We start from the raw sequence: 26,000 nt of genomic DNA, 5'->3' as shown, positions 1-26,000 counted from the left end.
CAACTCGACTTTTGTAACTCGCAAATCGACTTTCATAACTCGCAACTCGACTTTTGTAACTCGCAACTCGACTTTTGTAACTCGCAACTCGACTTTTGTAACTCGCAACTCGACTTTTATAACTCGCAACTCGACTTTTATAACTCGCAACTCGACTTTCTTAACTCGCAACTCGCAACTCGACGATAAGAAACCCTCACTGTTCCCAGGTTGAAGTTCGGGTGACAGTAAGACTGCATACGACTACTAGCGCCGTAGGTTTAGTTTAGTTTAGTTTAAACATATTTATTTATAGTGGATTGGGAAACAAGTTTTACAACTTATATTAATCCCTTTCCACTTTGCGGGTGCGAGTGCTGCCTTGTAGCGGCATTAGCCTACTCTTTTTCGAAATCTACAAGGGTGTCTTTAACGTGCAAGAGATATGGCTCTCTCTTAACACGGGTCAGCCATTTATCGTCCCCGTCCGACGGACTATCATCGTTTCCTCAAAACCATACTCGCAAATGGTGTCAAGGGAGAGCCGAAAATTGAGTTCCTGAAATTTTCATCCCAAACGGGAATCGAACCAGGAACCTTTGTGTTAGTAGTCCGATGCGCTAACCACTACACCACGGCTCTCAGCGCCGTAGGCTGTGTCAATATGCCGCCTAGCGCCGTAGGCTGTGTCGATATGCCTATTAGCGCCGTAGGCTATGTTATTGTATCAGACGTAGGTTATGGTTAAGTTGGAGTAATAGTAAGACTGTATTAAATATACTTCTACCGCCGTAGACTGTGTCTATATGTCACCGAGTGCTACCGTAGGCTATTTTATTGTGTTATACATAGGTAAGGTTAGATTTAGGGTTATATTAAGACTGTAATGAATATGCCTTCTAGCGACGTAGGCTGTGTAAATAAAACACTTAGGAGCGTATCCTATTTTATTGTATCATACTAAGGTTAGGGTTAGAGTTGGTGTAATAGTAAGAATGTATCAAATATAAGCCATCTAGCGTCGTAGACTGTGTTGATGTGCCTTAATTGTAGCACCGTAGGCTGTGTCAATGTATCGCCCAGCACCGAAGTCTATGTTATTGTGTCAGACTAAGTTAAGGGTTAGAGTTGGGGTGACAGTAAGACTGTAATATATACGGATTCTAGAGCCGAAGGTTGTGTCAATATGATATACCGTAGGCTATGTTATTGTATCAGACTTAGGTTAGGGTTAAACTGTTAAAGTTAGAGTAATAGTAAGACTGGATTAAATATGCATTCTAACGCCGTAGGCTGTGTCAATACGCCGCCAGCGCCGTATGCGTATGTTTATGACAATCCGTCCTCGTCAAAACTATGTTTAAACTATTTTTCGAAAAATTCATTTACTGAGAATTACAACAAAGCACACTAAGATTTAAAAAATTAAAAAAAAACACACTGAGAATTAAAAATTACACACTGAGAATTAAAAATTACACACTGAGAATTTAAAATTACACACTGAGAACAAAAAATTACACACTGAGATTTCCTAGAGACGCACTGAGATTACAAAAATGAAAAACACACACTGAGAATTGAAAATTACACAATATCACACCTAGCTATATATATATATAGTGCCATAGACTTTTTTTTATTGTGTCATACTTATGTTAGGGTTATATGCCTTCTAGTGCCATACGCTATGTATATATGTCGCCGAGCGGCACCATAGGCTATGTTATTGTATCAGACTTAGGTTAGGGTTTAGGTCAGAGTAATATTAAGACTGTATTAAATATGCCTTCTAGCGCAGAAAGCTGTGTTAATATGCCTCATAGCGCCGTATGCTGTGTCAATATACGCCGCCTAGCGCCTTATGCGTATGTTATTGAATTAGACTAAGGTTATAAGAATATCTATTAAAATACAGAGTTGACTTAGTTGACCATATTTATCAACATTCATAATGAGTTTGTAATTTTAATGAAGAGTTGACTGAGTTGAATAACTTTATCAACTATGGAACAATCGTAACGATTCAATACGATCGATACGATCGTGCAACGTTTTAAATATATAAAAAAAAAATAGAGTTGACTGAGTTGATTAGATTGATCAACTGTGGCACAATCTTAACGATTGATTACGATCGATACGATCGTGCAACGTTTAAAAAAAAATAGAGTTGACTGAGTTGATTCAATTGATCAACTGTGGCACAATCGTAATGATTGAATACGATCGATACGATCCTGCAACGTTTAAAATATAAAAAAAATAGAGTTGACTGAGTTGAATAAATTGTTCACTTGTGGCACAATCCTAACGATTGAATACGATCGATATGATCGTGCAACTTTTAAAATATAAAAAAAAATAGAGTTGACTGCGTTGAATAAATTGTTCAACTGTGGCACAATCGTAACGATTGAATACGATCGATACGATCGTGCAACGTTTAAAATATAATAAAAATAGAGTTGACTGAGTTGATTAAATTGATCAACTGTGGCACAATCGTAACGATTGAATACGATCGATACGATCGTGCAACGTTTAAAAAAATAGAGTTGACTTAGTTAATTCAATTGATCAACTGTGACACAATCGTAACGATTGAATACGATCGAGCAACGTTTAAAATATAAAAAAAATAGAGTTGACTGAGTTGATTCAATTGATCAACTGTGGCACAATCGTAATGATTGAATACGATCGATACGATCCTGCAACGCTTAAAATATAAAAAAATAGAGTTGACTGCGTTGAATAAATTGTTCAACTGTGGCACAATCGTAACGATTGAATACAATCGATACGATCGTGCAACGTTTAAAATATAATAAAAATAGAGTTGACTGAGTTGATTAAATTGATCAACTGTGGCACAATCGTAACGATTGAATACGATCGATACGATCGTGCAACGTTTAAAAAAATAGAGTTGACTTAGTTAATTCAATTGATCAACTGTGACACAATCGTAACGATTGAATACGATCGATACGATCGTGCAACGTTTAAAATATAAAACCAGATGCTCCGCAGGGCGTAGCTTTATACGACCGCAGAGGTTGAACCCTGAACAGTTGGGGCAAGTATGGACACAACATTCAAGCTGGATTTTGCTCTAAATTTGGATTGTGATTAAATAGTTGACACAGCATTGGTTTCTGACACAGAATGAATGTATTCAAATGAACTTAAAATTTTTGTTTTCTCTTAGAGCAATTCACTGTGCTGTTGAATATTAATCCTCTCAAAAAAATGTTTAAAGAAATTTTCTTTTTATTTATGAAATTTCAAATGAGAACCAGATGCTCCGCAGGGCGAAGCTTTATACGACCGCAGATGTTGAACCCTGAACGGTTGGGGCAAGTATGGACACAACATTCAAGCTGGATTCAGCTCTAAATTTGGATTGTGATTAAATAGTTGACACAGCATAGGTTTCTGACACAGAATGAATGTGTTCTAATGAACTTAATTTTTTTGTTTTCTCTTAGAGCAATTCACTATGCTGTTGAATATTAATCCTCTCAAAAAAATGTTTGAAGAAATTTTCTTTTTATTTATGAAATTTCAAATGAGATCATTGAACCCAATTTTTTTAATCACATCCCCCTTTCCCTTATTCCAAAACTAATCTCAATCAAAATTTCTAAGGGAGTTTGCAACAATAACTACTCATTTAAATACATCATAAAATATTAAGATGTAAAAAAACTGCTTGTTATCACTGAATGGTAAAGATTATTTTAATTTATCAGTTGGTAGTAAAAAGTGAATATACATTGTATATTGTATATATAACAAAGATTTAAGTTGATTCTGGACAAAGAAAGATAACTCCAAATAAAAAAAATTCTTACAATTAGATATTTCTAGCTTACTATTCTGGACAAAGAAAGATAACTCTAATTAAAAACAAAATTGCTATTTCACAATATTTTGCAATAAGATATTTCTTGCCATTGCGCAATACTGTGCAATTGAAAAGACTTGCTATTGCACAAAACTTAATATAATAATTTTAGATCCTGATTTGGACCAACTTGAAAACTGGGCCCATAATCAAAAATCTAAGTACATGTTTGGATTCAGCATATCAAAGAACCCCAAGATTTCAATTTTTGTTAAAATCAAACTAAGTTTAATTTTGGACCCTTTGGACTTTAATGTAGACCAATTTGAAAACAAGACCAAAAATGAGGAATCTACATACACAGTAAGATTTGGCATATCAAAGAACCCCATTTATTCAATTTTTGATGAAATCAAACAAAGTTTAATTTTGGACCCCGATTTGGACCAACTTGAAAACTGGGCCGATAATCAAGAATCTAAGTACATTTTTAGATTCAGCATATCAAAGAACCCAAACGATTAATTTTTTGTCAAAATCAAACGAAGTTTAATTTTGGACCCTTTGGACCTTATTTTAAATGTAGACCAATTTGAAAAAGGGACAAAAGTTAAAAATCTACATACACAGTTAGATTCGGCATATCAAAGAACCCCAATTATTCAATTTTGTTGAAATCAAACAAAGTTTAATTTTGGACCCTTTGGGCCCCTTATTCCTAAACTGTTGGGACCAAAACTCCCAAAATCATTACCAACCTTCCTTTTATGGTCATAAACCCTGTGTTTAAATTTCATAGATTTCTATTTACTTATACTAAAGTTATGGTGCGAAAACCAAGAAAAATGCTTATTTGGGTCCCTTTTTGGCCCCTAATTCCTAAACTGTTGTGACCAAAACTCCCAAAATCAATACCAACCTTCCTTTTGTGGTCATAAACATTGTGTTTAAATTTCATTATTTTCTATTTACTCAAACTAAAGTTATTGTGCGAAAACCAAGAATAATGCTTATTTGGGCCCTTTTGTGGCCCCTAATTCCTACACTGTTGAAACCAAAACTCCCAAAATCAATCCCAACCTTTCTTTTGTGGTCATAAACCTTGTGTCAAAATTTCATAGATTTCTATTAACTTAAACTAAAGTTATAGTGCGAAAACCAAGAAAATGCTTATTTGGGCCCTTTTTGGCCCCTAATTCCTAAAATGTTGGGACCAAAACTCCCAAAATCAATACCAACCTTCCTTTTGTGGTCATAAACCTTGTGATAAAATTTTATAGATTTATATTCACTTTTACTAAAGTTAGAGTGCGAAAACTAAAAGTATTCGGACGACGACGACGACGACGACGACGACGACGACGCCAACGTGATAGCAATATACGACGAAAATTTTTTCAAAATTTGCGGTCGTATAAAAATTGAACCCAATTTTTTAATCACATCCCCCTTTCCCTTATTCCAAAACTAATTTCAATTAAAATATTCTAATGGAGTTTGCAACAATTACTACTCATTTAAATACATCATAAAATATTAAGATGTAAAAAAACTGCTTGTTATCACTGAATGGTAAAGATTATTTAAATTTATCAGTTGGTAGTAAAAAGTGAATATACATTGTATATTGTATATAACAAAGATTTAAGTTGATTCTGGACAAAGAAAGATAACTCCAATTCAAAAAAATTCTTGCAGATATTTCTTGCTTACTTTACTGGACAAAGAAAGATAACTCTTAATTAAAAAAAATTTGCTATTTCACAATATTGTGAAATTAGATATTTCTTGCCATTGCACAATACTATGCAATTGAAAAGACTTGCTATTGCACAATACTTAATATAATAATTTTAGATCCTGATTTGGACCAACTTGAAAACTGGGCCCATAATCAAAAATCTAAGTACATGTTTAGATTCAGCATATCAAAGAGGCCCAAGAATTTGATTTTTGTTAAAATCAAACTTAGTTTAATTTTGGACCCTTTGCACTTTAATTTAGACCAAATTTTAAAACTGGACCAAAAATTAAGAATCTACATACACAGTTAGATTTGGCATATCAAAGAACCCCAATTATTCAATTTTTGATGAAATCAAACAATGTTTAATTTTGGACCTCGATTTGGGCCAACTTGAAAACTGGGCCAATAATCAAAAATCTAAGAACATTTTTAGATTCAGCATATCAAAGAACCCTAAGGTTTCAATTTTTGTTAAAATCAAACTAAGTTTAATTTTGGACCCTTTGGACCTTAATGTAGACCAATTTGAAAACAGGACCAAAAATTAAGAATCTACATACACAGTTAGATTCGGCATATTAAAGAACCCCAATTATTCAATTTTGATGAAATCAAACAAAGTTTAATTTTGGACCCTTTGGGCCCCTTTTTCCTTAACTGTTGGGACCAAAACTCCCAAAATCAATACCAACCTTCCTTTTATAATCATAAACCTTGTGTTTAAATTTCATAGATTTCTATTGACTTATACTAATGCTATGGTGCGAAAAACCAAGAAAAATGCTTATTTGGGTCCCTTTTTGGCCCCTAATTCCTAAACTGTTGGGACCGAAACTCCCAAAATCAATACCAAGCTTCCTTTTGTGGTCATAAACAATGTGTTTAAATTTCATTGATTTCTATTTACTTTAACTAAAGTTATTGTGCGAAAACCAAGAATAATGCTTATTTGGGCTCTTTTTTGGCCCCTAATTCCTTAACTGTTGAAACCAAAACTCCCAAAATCAATCCCAACCTTTCTTTTGTGGTCATAAACCTTGTGTCAAAATTTCATAGATTTCTATTAACTTAAACTAAAGTTATAGTGCGAAAACCAAGAAAATGCTTATTTGGGCCCTTTTTGGCCCCTAATTCCTAAAATATTGGGACCAAAACTCCCAAAATCAATACCAGCCTTCCTTTTATGGTCATAAACCTTGTGTGAAAATTTCATAGATTTCTTTTCACTTTTACTAAAGTTAGAGTGCGAAAACTAAAAGTATTCGGACGACGACGACGACGACGACGACGCAGGACGACGACGACGACGACGACGACGACGACGACGCCAACGTGATAGCAATATACGACGAAAATTTTTTCAAAATTTGCGGTCGTATAAAAAATAGAGTTGACTGAGTTGATTCAATTGATCAACTGTGGCACAATCGTAATGATTGAATACGATCGATACGATCGTGCAACGTTTAAAAAAATAGAGTTGACTTAGTTAATTCAATTGATCAACTGTGACACAATCGTAATGATTGAATACGATCGATACGATCGTGCAACGTTTAAAATATAAAAAAAATAGAGTTGACTGAGTTGATTCAATTGATCAACTGTGGCACAATCGTAATGATTGAATACGATCGATACGATCCTGCAACGCTTAAAATATAAAAAAATAGAGTTGACTGAGTTGAATAAATTGTTCAACTGTGGCACAATCGTAACGATTGAATACGATCGATACGATCGTGCAACGTTTAAAATATAAAAAAATAGAGTTGACTGAGTTAATTAAATTGATCAACTGTGACACAATCGTAACGATTGAATACGATCGATACGATCGTGCAACGTTTAAAATATAAAAAAAAAACAGAGTTGACTGAGTTGATTAAATTGATCAACTGTGGCACAATCGTAACGATTGAATACGATCGATACGATCGTGCAACGTTTAAAATATAAAAAAATAGAGTTGACTTAGTTGATTAAATTGATCAACTGTGGCACAATCGTAACGATTGAATACGATCGATACGATCGTGCAACGTTTAAAATAGGAATATACAATTGACTGAGTTGATTATATTGATCGTACAGTTGACTGAGTTGATTATATTGATCGTACAGTTGACTGAGTTGATTAATCCAGACACTAAGAAAGTTTGTAAATTTGGTACAACAATTGATTGAATCGACACATTGACACGATCGAATACAGTTGACAAGATAATTATACTATAAAAAAAATATTGCCGAATCAATCGATTGTCGAATACTGTACCATACTCCAACTTGCCTCAAACTGTTCATGGAAGAGAAGGAATGTTGTGATGGGTGTTGTGAAATCTGCAAATAGTAACGGAAGTAAACAATGATAAGTTAAAATACAGAACAAAAATGGTGAGAGAAAAAAGCGGAAAATAAACTTATTATCGTCGAGGTTTAAAACAGTGTAAACCAAAGATTAATTAATGAATTTTATTGCAGTTAGACGGCCATTGTTTTATTCTTATGTCATGTATAATTCAATCAAGGAATGTTATACATGTAGTATTCAATGGCAAACTGATTTTATTTTTTAAAACCGATACGGAATCTCAAAATTGTCCGTCAACGGCTCTAAATTTTATAAACTATTTTTGTAAAAAAAAAGGAAACCAAGAAAAAATAATAATCACAGAAAAATAACAATTATTATAACTAATGGAAAATGTAAGCAGTGTATTATAATATCGTAGCTTTCTAAATAAGTAGCATGTAAAATAGATATAAGTCATATAAAGGAAGGAAAAATGATAATCGGTTCACTCTATTTTTTTATCACATCCATTCACACAGCCACAGGTACTTGTTTCTATTCACATATATGTCTTGAAATGTGTCCTAATAATACCACATCAGCATTTGTAACTCCTACATGAGAATGGTTACACTGGTGACATTTTTTTTGCTTTCGAAAGACGATATGGTTCACCTTTCAGCATGTATAGCCAGTCCACACAACCTGACAACCAGTTTAATAGGGGACGACCATTTGATATTCTGGGAGAGGCCAGGAGGATTTGTTTTTGATCGGTTATTTATTTTTGTAAACTGAGAGGACAGATTATTCATTTTCTGCACTATTTAAGCAAGATTTATCATTTTCATTAAAGCAAGGGACTGATTATTCATTTTTTACCACTATATTTAAGGACTTATATATAGATATATACGTCCCTGATTTGCGATATTCGAAAACATACAATTTTTTAAATATTTGTTAATTATGAATGATAATTAAGATATAGGAAGATGTGGTGTGAGTGCCAATGTCAGACAACTCTCCATCCAAATAACCATTTAAAAAAAGGTAAACCATTAATACATGTATAGTCAAGTCATTGTGTACCATCTAATCAGAATACTAGTAGATCATTATCCCCTTCAGAAATTTTAAGATTCAAGATTTCATTCATAACCTCAGACACATACTTGTGTACAACAGGACAATATATACAAACATTTTAAGATAATACATAGCGAGAAAGGACAAACGAAACACAAATACATAGTAATAAGTATATTATAAAAGACAATTAGTATAATTAGATAAAGTATTTTATAATTTTCTTAACGAACTGAACCACTTATATTCCCAAGCAATATACACATATTGCATACATACATAGTATTAAAGTTAATTTAGTTTAATTTTACCTAGCCTCTTAAAATGCAAAGTATTGTCAAACATATTATGCCGAGCGGAGCGAGGAAAATTTTTTTTGAAGGGTTTTGGAACCGCTGAAGGCCCAATAAGCTATAGACCTGCTGAGTTATTTATTTTCAATACATTGCAAGTCAGGTAATTTATTTTCAAACTACCACAGAACAAACCATTTATTTTTGTGATTATCAAGGCTGAGTTATTTATTTTCAAAATCCTCCTATCATGGAGGGGGGATAGGACCTTTATCAGGGATTGAGTGTTTTTAAGCCTGGGATTTCGGTATTGACCTTCTCCGGATCGGGGATTTTTTTTTTTCGAATTTCAGGACCTTGGGATTTGGTGTTTTTTAAAGGGAAAATTCAGGATTTTTTACTTATGGTTTAAATATGTTCATTATGATATAATATATATATTCACAAAGTTTTATCGCTATATGTGCAGTAATAAAGGAGAAATTCAATATTTAATGAAAAATATTAACTACTTCCTGTAGGTCGTGACGTTTTCTCCTGGTTTTTGCATGCCGGGATTTAAAAAACAATCATTAAAAGTCTTGGTTTTTAATCATATTTTAACGTAATCGTAAGCGCGCCGATGACTTATGCTTTATCTAATAACCATCCGATAATAAGAAGATAAAACGCACATACGTTCAATTGTACATATTCATGAGATAAATTTTCTATGTTAAACGTATATATTCGAATTATTTTTGTCATTTTGTAGACAACACAAAAAGTTATAAATTGATTTTTAATTAATGTATTTTCGGACTGATAAGGTGAACAAAGTAAAGTACAATAATCTGTAAAGACAATATGTTGGTGTACTCTTATTGACCTTTTACTATCTCTGCTATGACTTGGTTGATACGATGTGTGTATTCACGGTTCTGTAGCAATACTCGTAGATGGCTTGTTGAAAGGTAAATTGTTATTTGCACTTCGGTATTTAACCACTCCTCTTGGGCACACCTTGCCAGGTGTGACTGTCTATTCGGATCAGTGAATTATAAGACAAGGGGAGCATCCAATACACATATTTAAAATATATATTCAAGTTGGTGACAAATAAAAATTGATCGCCGTGGAATTATTTAATTATGTTTGGTGCTATTATTTATTTGAATTCAAATAAGTTAATTTACTAAGTAATACACAATTTTTGGTTAAAGACGGGAAACTTAATTCATATGTCCGATTGAAATGATTTACACCTTTTGTCCTTGATTGATGTCTAATAAAAAGGAGAACTTAGAAATTATAAATAGCTTTACCAAAGTATTTTATTTGTCTTTATTAGGCAAATAAATGAATGAGAACACTTAGATTTAGACTTTTTAAAAGCCACGTACAAATTAATAACTGGAACTCACTGAAGATAACTCTACCGAAGCGGAATATAATATGAACGAATAAAGAAAAAATACTTTTGTACTTGAGAAGTCTTAAAACATTGACAGCAAATTTAAGGTCTTCTTGGAATGGAATCGAAAAATTACGAATAGATATTCTTTATCAAGTGTGAAAAACGTCAACCAAATTTAATCATAATCGGGGACGTCCTTATTAAAGTAGTCTTCGTCTCACAACGTATAATATTTAATAACTATTTGACCAAAGATGTTTAAAAACAAAAGACAACAAATTTAATGTCATCTTTCCCTATTTTTGAATGTAATTATAAGTCTGTTCAACTGGCAAGAATACCCCTAAAGCGGACAAATATCTGACAAGCAGTTTATTCTTTAAATTTGCTGTCATTGAATATCAAGAAAGAAAATAAATCCCGAAAATGATTTGAAACTTTAATACTCAATAGCTTTCCTAGAAAATATTCACATCCCTCGGGGATTATTAGTGTACGTCCAGTTGCAGGCTGCATATGTCGGAACAGTTGTGGTGATGACGAATTTCTTTCTTTATTCGAGAACAATCTAATTGATATATAAATCTGTGATTTTAATATGTTCATAACTTCGATGAACCAAAGCAAGTTATAGATCGACCTGTATTTAAATCAAATTGGTCCTCTTCTTCTTCTTCTTTTGGTATACAATAGTCTATCGAATTGGATGATTACATACTGTTGGTATACGTGGACTAGTCTATTTAAAAAACTTTTACCCCAATTTGCACAAAATGTATGTTTCTTTCTTATGTTCAATGTATACATGTATATATTTTAAATTGCGCTGTAGTTCCGTAACTTTCTATCCGGGCGTATAAACGAATCGTCGACAAGTGCGCACATTTTTTTAATCAACATTTCTGGAATGATCCAACTATGTCCTTTACTATTGACAACGAGTAAATATAACATTGTCCCGGATTATATGTCTCTGATTTTCCCCAAATTAACCCTTGGAAAAAATACGTATATTTGTATATCTTCAATTATTTTTTTTATTTTTTTTGGTATCATTTTTTTTTTTTTTTATAAATAATATTCTTTACACCAGAAATTTTATTTATAAACAAGCGTATGAGTTAAGTAATGACTAGTATATTATATCACTTTCGGACACGCAAGACAGAGATGTATATTATACATGCACCTGATAGTTCAAAATGGAAAGTTATAAGTTATCGGCCGTGTACACTGATCAATACCTACAGAAGTGAAACGATGCATGAACTTGCAGGCCCGACAGGAAATCGCTTGAATACCTGGTCGTGTCACCTTACACCCCTCACAATACCTTTGGGAGTAATACCTTAAGCCATGCGGGTGATCAGTGGAGCGAAGATCCTAATTTATTTGAATAGTCATCTTTTAAAAAATATTAAACAATACAGGTCCTAATATACATGTAGAGCCTTGGAGTACCCCTTCAAAGACATGTAGTTTTCCCGTTACATTTTTACTTGCAAATGTATGGTGATACCAACTTTTATACATTATAAAATTGAAAATGGAAATGGGGAATGTGTCAAAGAGACAACAACCAGACCATAGAAAAAACAACAGCAGAAGGTCACCAACAGGTCTTCAATGTAGCGAGAAATTCCCACACCTGGAGGCGTCCTTCAGCTGGCCCCTAAACAAATATATACTAGTTTGGTGATAATGAACGCCATACTAATTTCAAAATTGTACACAAGAAACTAAAATTAAAATAATACAAGACTAACAAAGGCCAGAGGCTCCTGACTTGGGACAGGCGCAAAAATACGGAGGGGATAAACATCTATACCTCTAGCCAATGTAGAAAAGTAAACGCATTACAATACGCACATTTAAAATTCAATTCAAGAGATTTACGAGTCTGATGTCAGACATTGTTTACTTCCACTTAAATAGCTATCAATAGCTTATAGCTGATTCAGAAAATACAAATACTTTCAGTTCCAAAATAATTAAATTACAAGAGATGCTTTGGAGAGGTCCATCACTAATATAGCTGCTATCTGAATATTGCTCTCTCTTGAAAAAAAATCTTGTACACAACAGGTAAAATACTGACTGTCCTATAGCTACCATATGCAACTTTATATAGACAGTTGCACTCAATAACAGAATAACAAGATTCCTGACTTTGGATATTAACATAATGATATTGCAAGGTTTAAAATGTATTTAACTTGTATAATCAACTGTCACTGACTGACTGGTCATAGGCCATTAGGGTGTCATTCTTAGAAGGTTTTGTCTGTTGAGCTTATGAACGAAAATTATCCACACTGGGCACAGTGAAGAATTGATGAGAAATAAAGATTTTGAACAAACATGACAAATGTGAATTAAATGATTAAAATATACTTTTAGCTTATTTTAGAGCTCAAGTAAAAACAATCATGGACTTTAGCGCATATATAAAAGGTTTTAAATTGTTTTAAATGAAGATAACTTTTCAAATGGGAGAACAATTTTATTTTATTTGAAAAGAGGCCAAATGGACAGACATTTCAAATCAGCTTCCCTTCAAAAATTTTGGCCACTTTTAACAAATTCATTATATTATAGATATGTTTGTGCCTTGAAACACCTTCGAAACCACCATCAGCAAACTTTAAGTGAACTAAATTTTTAAATAAAGAACAATTGAAAATCCTGATGAGATGCTCATTCTATAATTATCACAATAAGATTACTGAAACATTTCAAGGTGACAAAAGTAGTATTTTCTGTAGTTCTAAAAATTTATTGTTACTGAGATTTAAGTATTGAGTTTTGCATATTATATAAAATCATATATTGGACATTGTGTGTTTTATCTTGTCTGTGTTTTAGTGCAAGTTTGTTGGAATGACTGTATAATGATGTTTGGTCCTGAATTTTGATATATATTGATTTGTTGTGAGAGCTCTTCTCAGACCTTTGCAGTGAAAATTGTAATCAAAGGAAACTATATAGAAAAACAAAACCCCAAAGTTCAAATGTGAAGTACATATACAAATGAAAATTATCATTTATTTCTAATTTTTATTTTAGGTTTTAATGAAATATGATTTGAAATCAATCATTCCTAGAATTGCAGCTCTTGACAAATTATCTTCATCTATCTTACAGACTGGAGTTGCTGTTTGAAGTGAAATTCAACTTATAACTTTGGTTGATGCTGAACAGTTCCAAATATAATGGGTGAATCATCAAATGATAGTGATGCAGCAGCTTCGTCAGAAACATCAGTGTGGTCCATGGGAGATAACCCATACTGGTATGACCTACAGGACATTCCATCTGCAGAGATACCTCATCTAGAAAGGGGAGATCACTCAAACAGTCAGTATAATGACAGTGATACAATTTCTTCATCTACAGAAACCTGGTCATGGGGAGACAACTCATCCTGTTATTCTACATGGACCAATGGTAGTTCTTCTGATAGCAACATATCAGACATGCAAAAACTAAGAGGTAACATTTATATCATTCAAAAAAGATTTTTCTACTCTTCATTGCTAAGATATTTCTGACACTGGTATATTTTTACCTTGACAAAAGCCATTATAAAAAAGAAGATGTGGTATGATTGCCAATGAGACAACTATCCACAAAAGACCAAAATGACACAGACATTAACAACCATAGGTAACCGTACAACCTTCAACAATGAGCAAAGCCTGCATAGTCAGCTATAATAGGCCCTGATAAGACAATGTAAAACAATTCAAACGAGAAAACTAACAGCCTTATTTAGTTTGTTTAAAAAAATGTGCATGTACTGGCATAAAATTTTAGACTTATGTTTAGACTTATGTTTCAGCTCACCTGGTGTGTAGGAATACTTGGCATCAATCATTTTTTGTCAAACATGAAACTTTAAAATTTTCCACTGATAAATAAGAAATATAAAAAGGAATAATGTTTATACAAGTGGAACTGTTAGTCAGGTGAGCAATTTAAACTTATTTGATGTAGTTGTAATAATGCTCATCCTCATCAAAAGGAAGAGTATATCTCTTTTAAAAACCAATTTCAAAACCAATGGCCACTTTAGGTTTTAGATTTATCAAATTGATGTCTAGTATATATGTGAAGTTTTTCTCATGCACCCCATCTAAGGAAAAGTTTCAAGTTAATAATTAACATCTCATGGTCAGGGTTGTATATTATTCTTGCAGATTTTATATTTCATGTAAGTATGTGTTAGTGTTTGGCATGGTGTTGTAGTAACATTCACTTGTTGTTTTTAGATTTAATTTGTCATTTTAGATTTAAGGTTTTGAACCAAACTAATGTCAATATGAATGATATTGAACATGTTGAAATAATAATACAATGACATCAGTCCAACATAAACTTGTTTGGTACAACACATTGTTTTTATAAGACTTGTCCCAAAAATTGTACTTTTTGTCTCAGCTGCATCGAAAGTCATCCTTTACTTTTTGTTTGACAATTACAATGATGATCAAAGATGATAATAATAAATTGTGTGTTACATTGTGACACAAACAATTCTCTACTACTACAAAAAACTAAACTTTGATAAAAAAAAAAAGTTAATGATCACTGTTAAGTGATACATTAAGTCTGTGAACTGTGGAAAGTGATTGTGGTGTGGGCTACATTGTTTACCTCATCAAAGGACCATGTCATTGTTACACGGTACATTACCCTCTGTTTATATACTACATAAATTATCATATAAACTATTTACTTACAAGGGTGTTCATTTTCTATTTATTTCTAATTAATTTAACTGAATTTCCTGTTTCATTGAAATTACTATTTATACAAAAGAATTTATAAATAAAAACTTGCATAAGAGTATCCTTTTGCAGATAATATTAATTTTTGGCAAACAGATAAAGACAAACATTTTAATCTTTCCTGTCAAAAATAAAAAGATGTGCATTAAACTGATTTGAATTATAAGGTAGCCAACGATTTGATGTACATGTACTACACATGTCATGTTCTTCTATGTTATAGCAAATATTATTTTACTGAAATGTCATCTAGTGGAAACCAGAATTTTTGTTTTCTTATATTATTTTTATTCAAATAATTATTATGTGTTCCCATACCAAATACATAGAATCTGTCAGTTTTTCTTGTCTAAAAGTTTAAATTTTATCTTAAAGTCTGCAGCAGTTTGAATTTTAAGAGATTTTTTTTCCTTATTTTTTAATGCCTATTTTATTCCTTCTGTAAAATTATTAAAGTAATGAAACCCGACATAATTGATATACATCAATTAATAGACAGCAACACAACAAATAATAAACAAAAAGGATCTATAGAGCACCACACATTAACTGATATGATTTTTCAACAACGGTTTACTATAAGAATATAAAGTTCTAAATCTTTGGAGTTAATGAATATTCATATAATTTCTCTCTTGCACAGCAAGGTGGTTTTTTTTAGCACATGAAGTTAAGTGTTGAATAAAACTTTCTGCTCCAAATGTTTAATAAAAATTTTGTATTTGATTTTAGAAAAAGATACATTTACAAGTATTTGTGTATCTGAAATGGGGAAAACAATTATAATAATATCAATGGTTATATTTACCTTGTATGTCTAATATAGTAATATAAATACTATACAATAATAAAACACCAATAAAAGCAATGTTTCTTTGATATCTTGTTTTGACCAGTATTTAATGAGATATTTATCCCGTCCATCCACCCTTTATGTCCTTTATGACTTTTTTTTTGTAATTCATGACTATATTTTGATGGACAAGTTTCATCCTAAGATTATGGAAATGTCTGTATGTTTGCTTACTCAAACACATGTATACTAATGTTATGATGTATTCACATTTTCTATAAAAATCATTTAGATAGAAGAAAAAAACTTTGGTCAGTCAAATTAAATGCATGATCTCAAAAGGAAAATATATCAAAAGATGGACTTAAATGGTAAAGAAAAGTCAGTGGGCTATTACAATTAAATTGAAATCCAGGTACACTCACAGGATTGGACAGTTGGTATAAATGCTTTTATCAGCTACTTTAATGTTCAAAATTTACATTCTCTTCTTGTGAGTTTGAGGTAGGAATTTGTTTTTAATGTATAAAAGAATATAAAGTAATAATAAATATACTGCCTATAATAATTGAAAACTATGTAAAAGAGAACTATTATTCTTATTTTATTATGCAGTTATAAGTATGGTACACTTTTTTGTAACTTTATTTTGATTTGTACTTTGATCATTGAAATTATTGGCTAATGAAGAATAAATGTTTCTATAGCTTTTTTATGTAATAGGAATGTAACTACTTCTGCATGAGTAATTTGATCAAATTATTTAAGCTAGGACACAGTTTTAAACACGACAAATAAAATAATATTTTTGAACCGATTTGTTCTTCTGATTTAAAGTTTTAATTAAATTGAATGCAAAGTCAAACAGGTCATAAAGAAGTTAATAAGTATTTGTACAGATTTTGCATAAGTATTTAAATGTACAATACCCTGAGGGGAATACTAACATACAGCAGTTATTTAACGTGTTGTAAGACCAGATAGAATTATCAGCTTTGTTAAACTTGGGTAGACCAATCTATTGTGATAATAATCCTCAGATTTGATCTGTCCCATGTGAACTATTACAAGTTATCATTATATCAAATTTTCACTTATTTTAGACCTTCTGTGAACTTTTGAAGTCAGGATTAAATTAAAGCTGTTGTTATAGGCATGTGGTCTTGAGAAAATAATCATTGATTGTTATCTACGATATAGATATATAACGATAGACATTTTAACAAATGTCTTAGTATGGATGAATTCATCTTTTTAAAAAATGCCAAATATGTCTGACTTTAATAAAACAAGATGATTCTTTATCAGTGCAGATCTATATTCATATCGAAGAAGACGTTAACTTACAAGATATGTGAAGAAGAAGTTTATAGTTATAAAATGATTGTCGTACACCAATCAAAATAATTATCATTGTTGATCACAATATTGTTATACACTTCTGTATTGTTATTGTACCAGAGGTCATCATCAGAACAGGTACAACAAATACAGAGCCGTATTGTTTTTTTATATCAAAATCATCCAACTGGAATGTACCCAGTTTAATTATGTGAGATATTTTCTTTTGGGTTAAATTGGGAGAAAAAAATAGTTTAGAACATTGTTCAATCTAAACAAAATAATTTACGATTAGAAGATAAATTTTGATGGATTAAAGCGAGGAAACAATTTACGTTGGATATATAGATACAGATCGGGGTACTGTGACATACCACTGTTAAGTATACATTAGTGTAAACAGATGTCCAGTTTACGACTGTCAAATGACATGCAGGGTTCCGTTACCTATGTTTTTACCTGGCCATCAAATGTTTTGAAGTGTGACATCAACTTTAGACCATATTTGATGAAGTTTTAAGTATCATTTAATAATGTCTATAAACAAGTACTACAGAAGGTAATATCACTGTAGTACTATAGGATTAGTACTTAAACACAAGTTTGGATTTCTTCAAATACCATGTACAATAGTTTGGTGAGAAAGTTGCTTCATAAAGATACAATCGAAGGTCATTATGTTGTCATAAAAAATCTATAACCTGTTTAAGGAGATGTGCTGATAATAAAACGTTGACATCCACGACATAGGACAAGGGACATTGAATTATACAGTACCAGTGGACGATATTTGGAAATAAGAGATTGTATAGAAATTTTGTCAAAATGGATCTATTGAACCAATTTACATCCAATATTCGATAGTTATAAAAAAAAAGAATTAAAATATGATTCAATTGTAGATAAATAACATTTTCACAGTTTCACACAGTTCATACAACTATGCATGTGCATTAATAAGGATGATATTGGATCATATTTTCAGCACTTGTTAGTTTAGGAAATTTAAAAACAAAGAAATGACACTAACTTGATTGATGTGATTAGAATCTGTATGTGGTCAGTAATGTTTGGAGAAGATTTATGTGATATCTGAACTTATTTGTTTTGGGATGTGTATTGGCCATATAGATTGACAGCAATCGCTCAGATTTGTAACTGGAATTTATTACCTGTTACTTGTGAGATAAACAATGGCATGCAAAAGTAAGTCAATATTTATAGAAAAAAATTAATAAGAATAGTTTCAATTTTAAGGTGATTAAGGTGGTCTGTTGACAAATTAGAACAAAATAAAATGCATTGTTATAAATGCTAGACCTGCATGTTTCAGGTTTCAATTGTCATTTTAAAGTATAGATAGACCTAAAGATCCCTACAATGATATACCGGTAGTTATCTTAGTTAAAACAATTGATTCTTTTAAATATTTTATGATCATTTGAATGAGATACCAGTCAGTTATGAATTCATGCAATTTATTAAAAAAAATGTTTTGATAAAACAAAAGACTGACTGAAAGCAAATAAATGTTAATAAAAATTAGTTTATGTCCAGTATGATTAACTTTAAACATAGTACAAGTTGACACCATTACCACATTAAATAACATTCTTAAGTCTTAAAAAGAAATAACATTGAAAAGCTTTTATAAAATATCTCGAGGGTACATACTGGACATCTTTTTTCATCCGTTTTCTGGTTTTTTTCTTCAAAGTAAATTTTGATTCTATGTTTAACACATTTAAATGACTGTTTTTGGTAAGAAATATGAAGATTTAGTGACATTCCAATCAGTGTATGTTGAAAGAGATTTACAAACAGAAACATAAGACTTTAGTATGTATGCATAAGAATTAAATTGATAAAGGATCAGGAATGTCATATTTTCTGAAGCAGATTCTGTGAAAAGAATTTTAAATGTTTTATTTTGACATTCTAAAAACATGTTCATCCTACAAAAATGTATAATACTGTATTTGTATTTGCACTCTTGCACTTTTGCATAACAGAATCATTACCGGTATCTACTTCATTGGTACCTCAATATAGCTAACAACAAATGTGTGAAAAAAATTTCTTTCATTTTGGTGGGAAACATTTGGATTTCTCTTTAATGTTTCTAGTCCACAACCAAGGCTTGCAGAAGGAAATTTTATGACCTTTTACAAAGGGATGAAAATCACCCCCTTTCCCCCTGTTATCTGAATGGTTTTCATGAAATCATAATTTGTTTATAAATTTGAAGACCTCTGTCAAATAGCATCAGGCTTTTTAGGCTCTACTGTAGAGGTTCAAGCTTTTCATGCTTTAGTCATGCTTCAGTGATTACCAATATAATCAACTGAATTTTTCCCAAAAGAGGGCCTCCCCCCCCCTCCTGGGTCCACCTATTGGTATGGTTTATATAAAATTGAGAATAGAAATGGGGAATGTGTCAAAGAGACAACAACCCGACCAAAGGCCACCAATGGTTCTCAACACAGTGAGAAAAATCACAGCAAGAGGCGTGCTTCAGCTGGTCCATTAACAAAATTGTGTGCTAGCACAGTAACAATGGATGTCCTACTACACTCCAAAATATATAAAAGAACTAAAATTAAAACTCACACAAGACTAACAAAGGCCAGTTGCTACTGACTTGGGACAGGCGCAAAAATGCAGCGAGGTTTATTGATTTCAACATCAAAAGACTGAAAAACATTTATGCACAACCATAATGCCAATTTGACATTTCTCTGTGTCCACACCTTCCAGACCGCTGTGTGAACTGTCTTAAAGTTTTTAACAATGTTCTTTACAGATTACAAATGAAATTATGGATGAAGAGACTTTTAAAAATGCAGACATTATATATTTTCCAATAAGAAAGTTTTTTTCTTGTCTAGATTTTTGCTAATAATTGTCTAAGGTCTAAATAAACTGAAACTTTATGATTTGAGAATAGAATTAGATATTTGATTATGTCAATTGCTTTAGGAAATGAACTAATAAGAATTTCCATAGACTGCATTTATTATTAAGATTCTGTGCAGATAAAAACTATTTACAGAGTGCAACATATTTAATTGTATGTCCTGTGTCTATATTGGAAATCAACCATTGTAATTGTATTTCTTTATTTGACATATAATTGTTTTGGGAATCCCAGAAGAAGAGCAAACATAGAAATTTAATAAATTTAGTTTACAATTGTAATTTCTTCCATTTTAAATATTTAGTTAGCAAGAGATTTTTTTAATGTAAAGATTTTAACAATATTACAAGGTGCATTATCTTATATTTGCTATAAACAAACAGGATATGATGCTTCAGTCTGGTACAGAAACTCAATTTCCACTTTTTCTATAGTGAACTAAAAATCTTGTTTAATGCAGTTTTGATTTTTTTAAAGAAAAATTAAAGGGGGTCACTGAAATAATTGCATACAATTTTGTATTGAACTAACATGAGGGAAATTACTTTCAGTTTTAAAATCTTTTAAAATATACAGTTTATATGTTTTGATCTGGAAAAGTTAAAATTATTAAGTCTAACTGCTTCTGAACTGAAAATAAGGCTTTTATGGAAAGTTAGGCTCTGACAATAAATTCATTATTAAGGATTAACACGTAGAGATGTTGCACTTTATGAGAGCCTTTGATAAGTAGTATCTTGTAAGAGGATCACCAATGTACCTTACATACAACACTATTTCTATATTTATGGTTTTAAACCTCAAAGCAGTACTCAACTTTTAACATTACATAACATCTCTTTTGATTGTATGCTATAAAAACTTTTGATATCTGTTTGTATTGATCTAAAATAAGACTATTATTTCCTTCAAGTACATCATTCTGAACATGCATGAAGTATTTGCCACTGGATTTTAAGCAACCAATAATCAATCATTCCTTCAGGTCCATATATCAATATAATTTATCAGAAAAGTAGTTCACTGTGTACCAAATTTTTTACGAATCAATTCAAGAGAAAATCTGGCATGTGAATTCAGGTTTTTAGACTTGAATTTACATAATTTTAGTGTTGAAATGTCCTTTTACTTACTATGATATATATTTATGTTATTCCTAAATCCCATCCTACAGTTAACATATCCCAATAATTTATTTTTGATTGGTAAAACTTAGTCGGACAGTAACAGCTTTCATTTCTCAAGCATTAAATCAAAATCAAAAATAGATTTAACAATATATTGCTCATTATCAGTAAGTAGAAATTTATTTTTATTAATGGATACAGGTCCCACAATATTTTATTTATAACACACTTTTTGAATGAAAATTTTTACATTTGCTGACATTCAAATTGGCTCTCAATCATTGCATGGCCACCTTTTGTGTTATTAAATCTATTTCAACAGGAAACCTATATATTTAGCTTAGGTTTACAAGAACGTTTGCTTCTTAAATCTCAGAAAAATAAAATTTGAAATTCACAGCTTTGAACTACTTTTGTTATTATAAAGATATTATAATATTGCTTATCATTGAGTTTTTTTGTTATTTGGATTACTTATATTCATAAGAAGGTATGCATATATGATTCTAGTGATCTCCAAACAAACTATTTTTTTTTATATAAATAAGGCCGTTAGTTTTCTTGTTTTCTTGTTTTACATTGTCTTATCAGGGCCTTTTATAGTTGACTATGCAGTATGGGCTTTTCTCATTGTTGAAGGCCATACAGTGACTTATAGTTGTTAATATCTGTGTCATTTTGGTCTCTTTTGGACAGTTGTTTCATTGGCAATCATACCACATCTTCTTTTTTATAAATGAACAATGTTGTAGAGGTTATTTGGAAATAAATAAAGTTTTTTGTTAGATTCTAATATGCCGAATAATACATGTTGCTTGATTGCTCTAGTTTATAGATTTGTCCTTTTGACATTTTGAGATTTCTCTTACATTGTTATGTTGTATATACAATTCTACATCCAACTTATGTGGTAAGATGCATGTTGTATGACAACAAATGAAAAAAATATTCCACAATAGAAATTTAAGGGTGGCAGCTCTCTCACAAGCAAATGACTCCAAATTGTAAAATATATGGACATACACAATATATAAGCATGGGAACACATTGTACAGCATCCACACAGCACGAGCAACAAACTCGGCAAACAATACAAAAATCAATAGATGAAGTAAGATTGTTAATTTATTATTCACCATTAGAATTAAAGGAAGAATTTTAAGATGTTTAGAACTTTGGGCTGAGATCATTTCACTGAGCTATTCTGGTGTTTCTATATTTGAATCAATGCTCCCCATTAGTGGGAAAAACTTGTTTGATTATATAGGGAATCACTGAAGCATGACTGGAACAGCCCCCCTTCTGACAGTCAGTCAGTGGCCCACCCTTATGAAAAGTTCTGGATCTGCCACTGGAGGTTGTATCTGCTTGCAAGTAGCATTTTTATTGTAAATTGTATACTAACACACAGTGTCACACACGTTTGAGGTTTTAGTTGGGGGCTTGATGTAATTTTGTTGAACTATACTAAATCTAACTTGCTAATGCATGTATTCATATATCCATGAAGTAGGCTTCCAAATCTCACCTCACTTATTAGGCAGTTAAGCTGCCTTATGCGAGCACCCTTGATTTGTGTGCTACCCATGCCAATAAATGCTGAAATACGTGCCATTGTTATCATCTAGCTGGCTACTATATTATTTGTAACTTATTGGACAGTTTTTTTATACTTTTCATTCTGGATTACAAAAAATATGACCAGAAAAACCTTAAATGATCGTCGATTTTCCCAAAAGTTTTGAAGTTGCACATAGGAAGTAGAGCACATTAGGAATCCTTATGTAGTTTATTATCCCCTGAGCTTTTGGCTGAGATGTCAAAGAACAAATGTATGAAATATCTAATCGCCGAAAATCTCTAAAGACAAGTAGTTAAGATTTCCCATATTCTTGTATGGGACAATAAAACTAATTAAATGAAATTAAATGGAAATTCCTGGGAGTCACCCCCACCCCGTTCAATTTGAGAATGTACTATTATCTTGTAAATGGTCCAGATCCCCACCCCCTAAACCATATATATTCTTGTAGGGGACAATAAAACAAATGAAAATGAAATAAAAAGGAAGTCCTGAGGGGGTCATTCCACCCCCTCTTGTTTGAAATCTTGTAAACGGTCTAGATCCCCACCCTTAAACCATATATATTCTTGTGGGGGACAATAAAACAAATGAAATGAAATAAAAGGAAAGTCCTGAGGGGATCACCCCTAACCTCTCTTGTCTGAAAACTTGTTAACGGTCCAGATCCCCACCCCTAAGCCATATATTCTTGTATGGGACAAAAAATCAAATCAAATGAACATGGGACCATATGAATGGCGAGTTATGGGAGCTTTGTTTGGGAGACTTCGTAACAGCATCCTGTTACAGTTACTTCTTGTTTTCTTCTCAATTTTGATAGGTCAGTTGAAATAGCTGGAAGTTTCTTATATAAAAAAAAAGATGTGGTATGATTGCCAATGAGACAACTATTCACAAGAGACAAAAATTACCTAAACTTGGTAAAGGTTAAGATCCCCACCCCTAAACCATATATATTCATGAATGGGACAATATAACAAATCATATGAAGTATAGGTGGAGTTCGTGGGGCCACTGCTATTGAAAACCTTGATAAAATATGAATTATTTGCCTTAATGATTAATTCATCAAATGAACATAAATGTACAATTATATATGAATGTTTAATGTTTGTTCTTTTAAATCTTTAAAAAAAGTTGAAGCAACATTGCCACAGTTTTCATAATTATGTTTGCCTTGGTTTTTGGTTAACTGCCAACAGTGCTTACAGCGCTTTGATTTTATAAGTACAGTGTTCAATTTAAGTATACATGTTGAAAGTCTAAAGTTTACTCAGGAATTCAAGTCAGTCAGTAGATATACTTAAAAAAAACGTATCTTGATTTCTTTTTCCACATCCATGCATATTGTTAGTATTGAACACAAACAGATGACATAGTACATTGATTCCTCTTAATTGACTTATAGATAACTTTTTTTTACAATCAAAAATTATTTTTTTGTTATAAAAATTGAAGATTGACAAATGTCAGTACTGTTTTTATTTTGTGGCTTACCACTGCAGTGACATGGACAGAAATATTAATTTATTTTAAATATTTGAAATAGTTTGCTTGTTTTCTATGAACTATTTCTGAATTATATTTTACAGACCAAAGAAGTGCTGTAGATATGAGTGTGTATTCCTGTATAGAAGATCTGACACATTTAGTGGGTCCAATGACAGAAGATACAGTGGTCAGGTGCCTTCAGGCTCGCTTTTATTCACATTTATATCAGGTAATTGTTTACAAATATATGTTGAATTTCCCGTGAACTGTAGACTGAAAAAAAGATAATCATTTGAATTGGCATACATTCAATAAATGTGTGAAAAACCTGATTTCGTTATATTGACAGATTATTTTTAAAACGATGAAAAATGGGATCCATCACTTGATACTTTGATCAGAAATAAGATGGTAGCAGAAGTGCTATAAAACAACTTCAGTTATAGTAACTGTAAACATTTACAAAAAATACAGACCTTAGGAGCCTGAGGTAGAATAAACATGTTATTTGGCAACTTTAGTGAAATGAGCACACCAAATGCTCTACAATTTTTTTAAGAATAGTCTTACTGCCGGCCGCCCGACAGATTGTATGAGATATTCATATATGTCTGTCATTGACAATAAAATACTAGTTGAAAATTTCAGACTTGACATTTACTTTTTCAAGATTTCTATTTTGGCAGATATAGAATAGTTATTGCCTTCATTGTCTGAATAATCATGTTTGTAAGGTTTGTAAATGGTATTTTTTTAAATCTGAATAAGGATTTTGTCTAATTTGTATATCTATGATAGTTACCATATGAATTAATGAGGTATAGAATGTTAGTTACCAGTTTCCCATTAAGAATTTAGACCCATGCTGAGGGGACATCAGTTTGGCTTTGTTTGGTGTAAAATACAACGCCAAGGGAAGTCTGAATATGATTGGTATGCCAAATAGATGTCCAATTATGGGACATACCATATGATACTAAACCCCTAACGGGAAGGATTGTGCCTGATGTTCTTATGATGAAATCATAATCTTTCAGTCAGTTTAATTGAAGTCTGTAGCTGGCATGTCAGTTAACTGCTAGTAGTCTGTTGTTATTTATGTATTATTGTCATTTTGTTTATTTTCTTTGGTTACATCTTCTGACATCAGACTCGGACTTCTCTTGAACTGAATTTTAATGTGCGTATTGTTATGCGTTTATTTTTCTACATTGGTTAGAGGTATAGGGGGAGGGTTGAGATCTCACAAACATGTTTAACCCCGCCTCATTTTTGCGCCTGTCCCAAGTCAGGAGCCTCTGGC

General features: G+C 31.8%; 1 protein-coding gene across 4 annotated transcripts in view; it reads left to right on the top strand.

The window, feature by feature from the left end:
- The first annotated feature begins 8,199 nt into the window (after positions 1-8,199).
- The window catches only part of LOC134725772 (unconventional myosin-VIIa-like), a 54,286-nt gene continuing 36,485 nt past the window's right edge, over positions 8,200-26,000 (top strand). Inside the window, exons 1-3 of one of the 4 annotated variants that reach the window (XM_063589915.1) lie at positions 8,200-8,288; positions 13,798-14,145; positions 24,799-24,926. In XM_063589915.1, coding sequence (XP_063445985.1) covers positions 13,866-14,145; positions 24,799-24,926 — 408 coding nt within the window. In that variant the 5' untranslated portion in view covers positions 8,200-8,288; positions 13,798-13,865. Of the gene's footprint in view, positions 8,289-13,797; positions 14,146-14,550; positions 14,622-16,703; positions 16,741-17,285; positions 18,784-24,798; positions 24,927-26,000 lie in introns of those variants that run through there. The other 3 variants (XM_063589917.1, XM_063589918.1, XM_063589916.1) reach the window with 3 other exon arrangements.

The sequence above is a fragment of the Mytilus trossulus genome, chromosome 7 (assembly GCF_036588685.1).
Source record: "Mytilus trossulus isolate FHL-02 chromosome 7, PNRI_Mtr1.1.1.hap1, whole genome shotgun sequence".
In the NCBI taxonomy this organism is placed as follows: Eukaryota; Metazoa; Mollusca; class Bivalvia; order Mytilida; family Mytilidae; genus Mytilus; species Mytilus trossulus.
The sequence above is the reverse complement of the archived record's forward strand: the minus strand, read 5'-3'. Positions and strand labels throughout refer to the sequence as shown.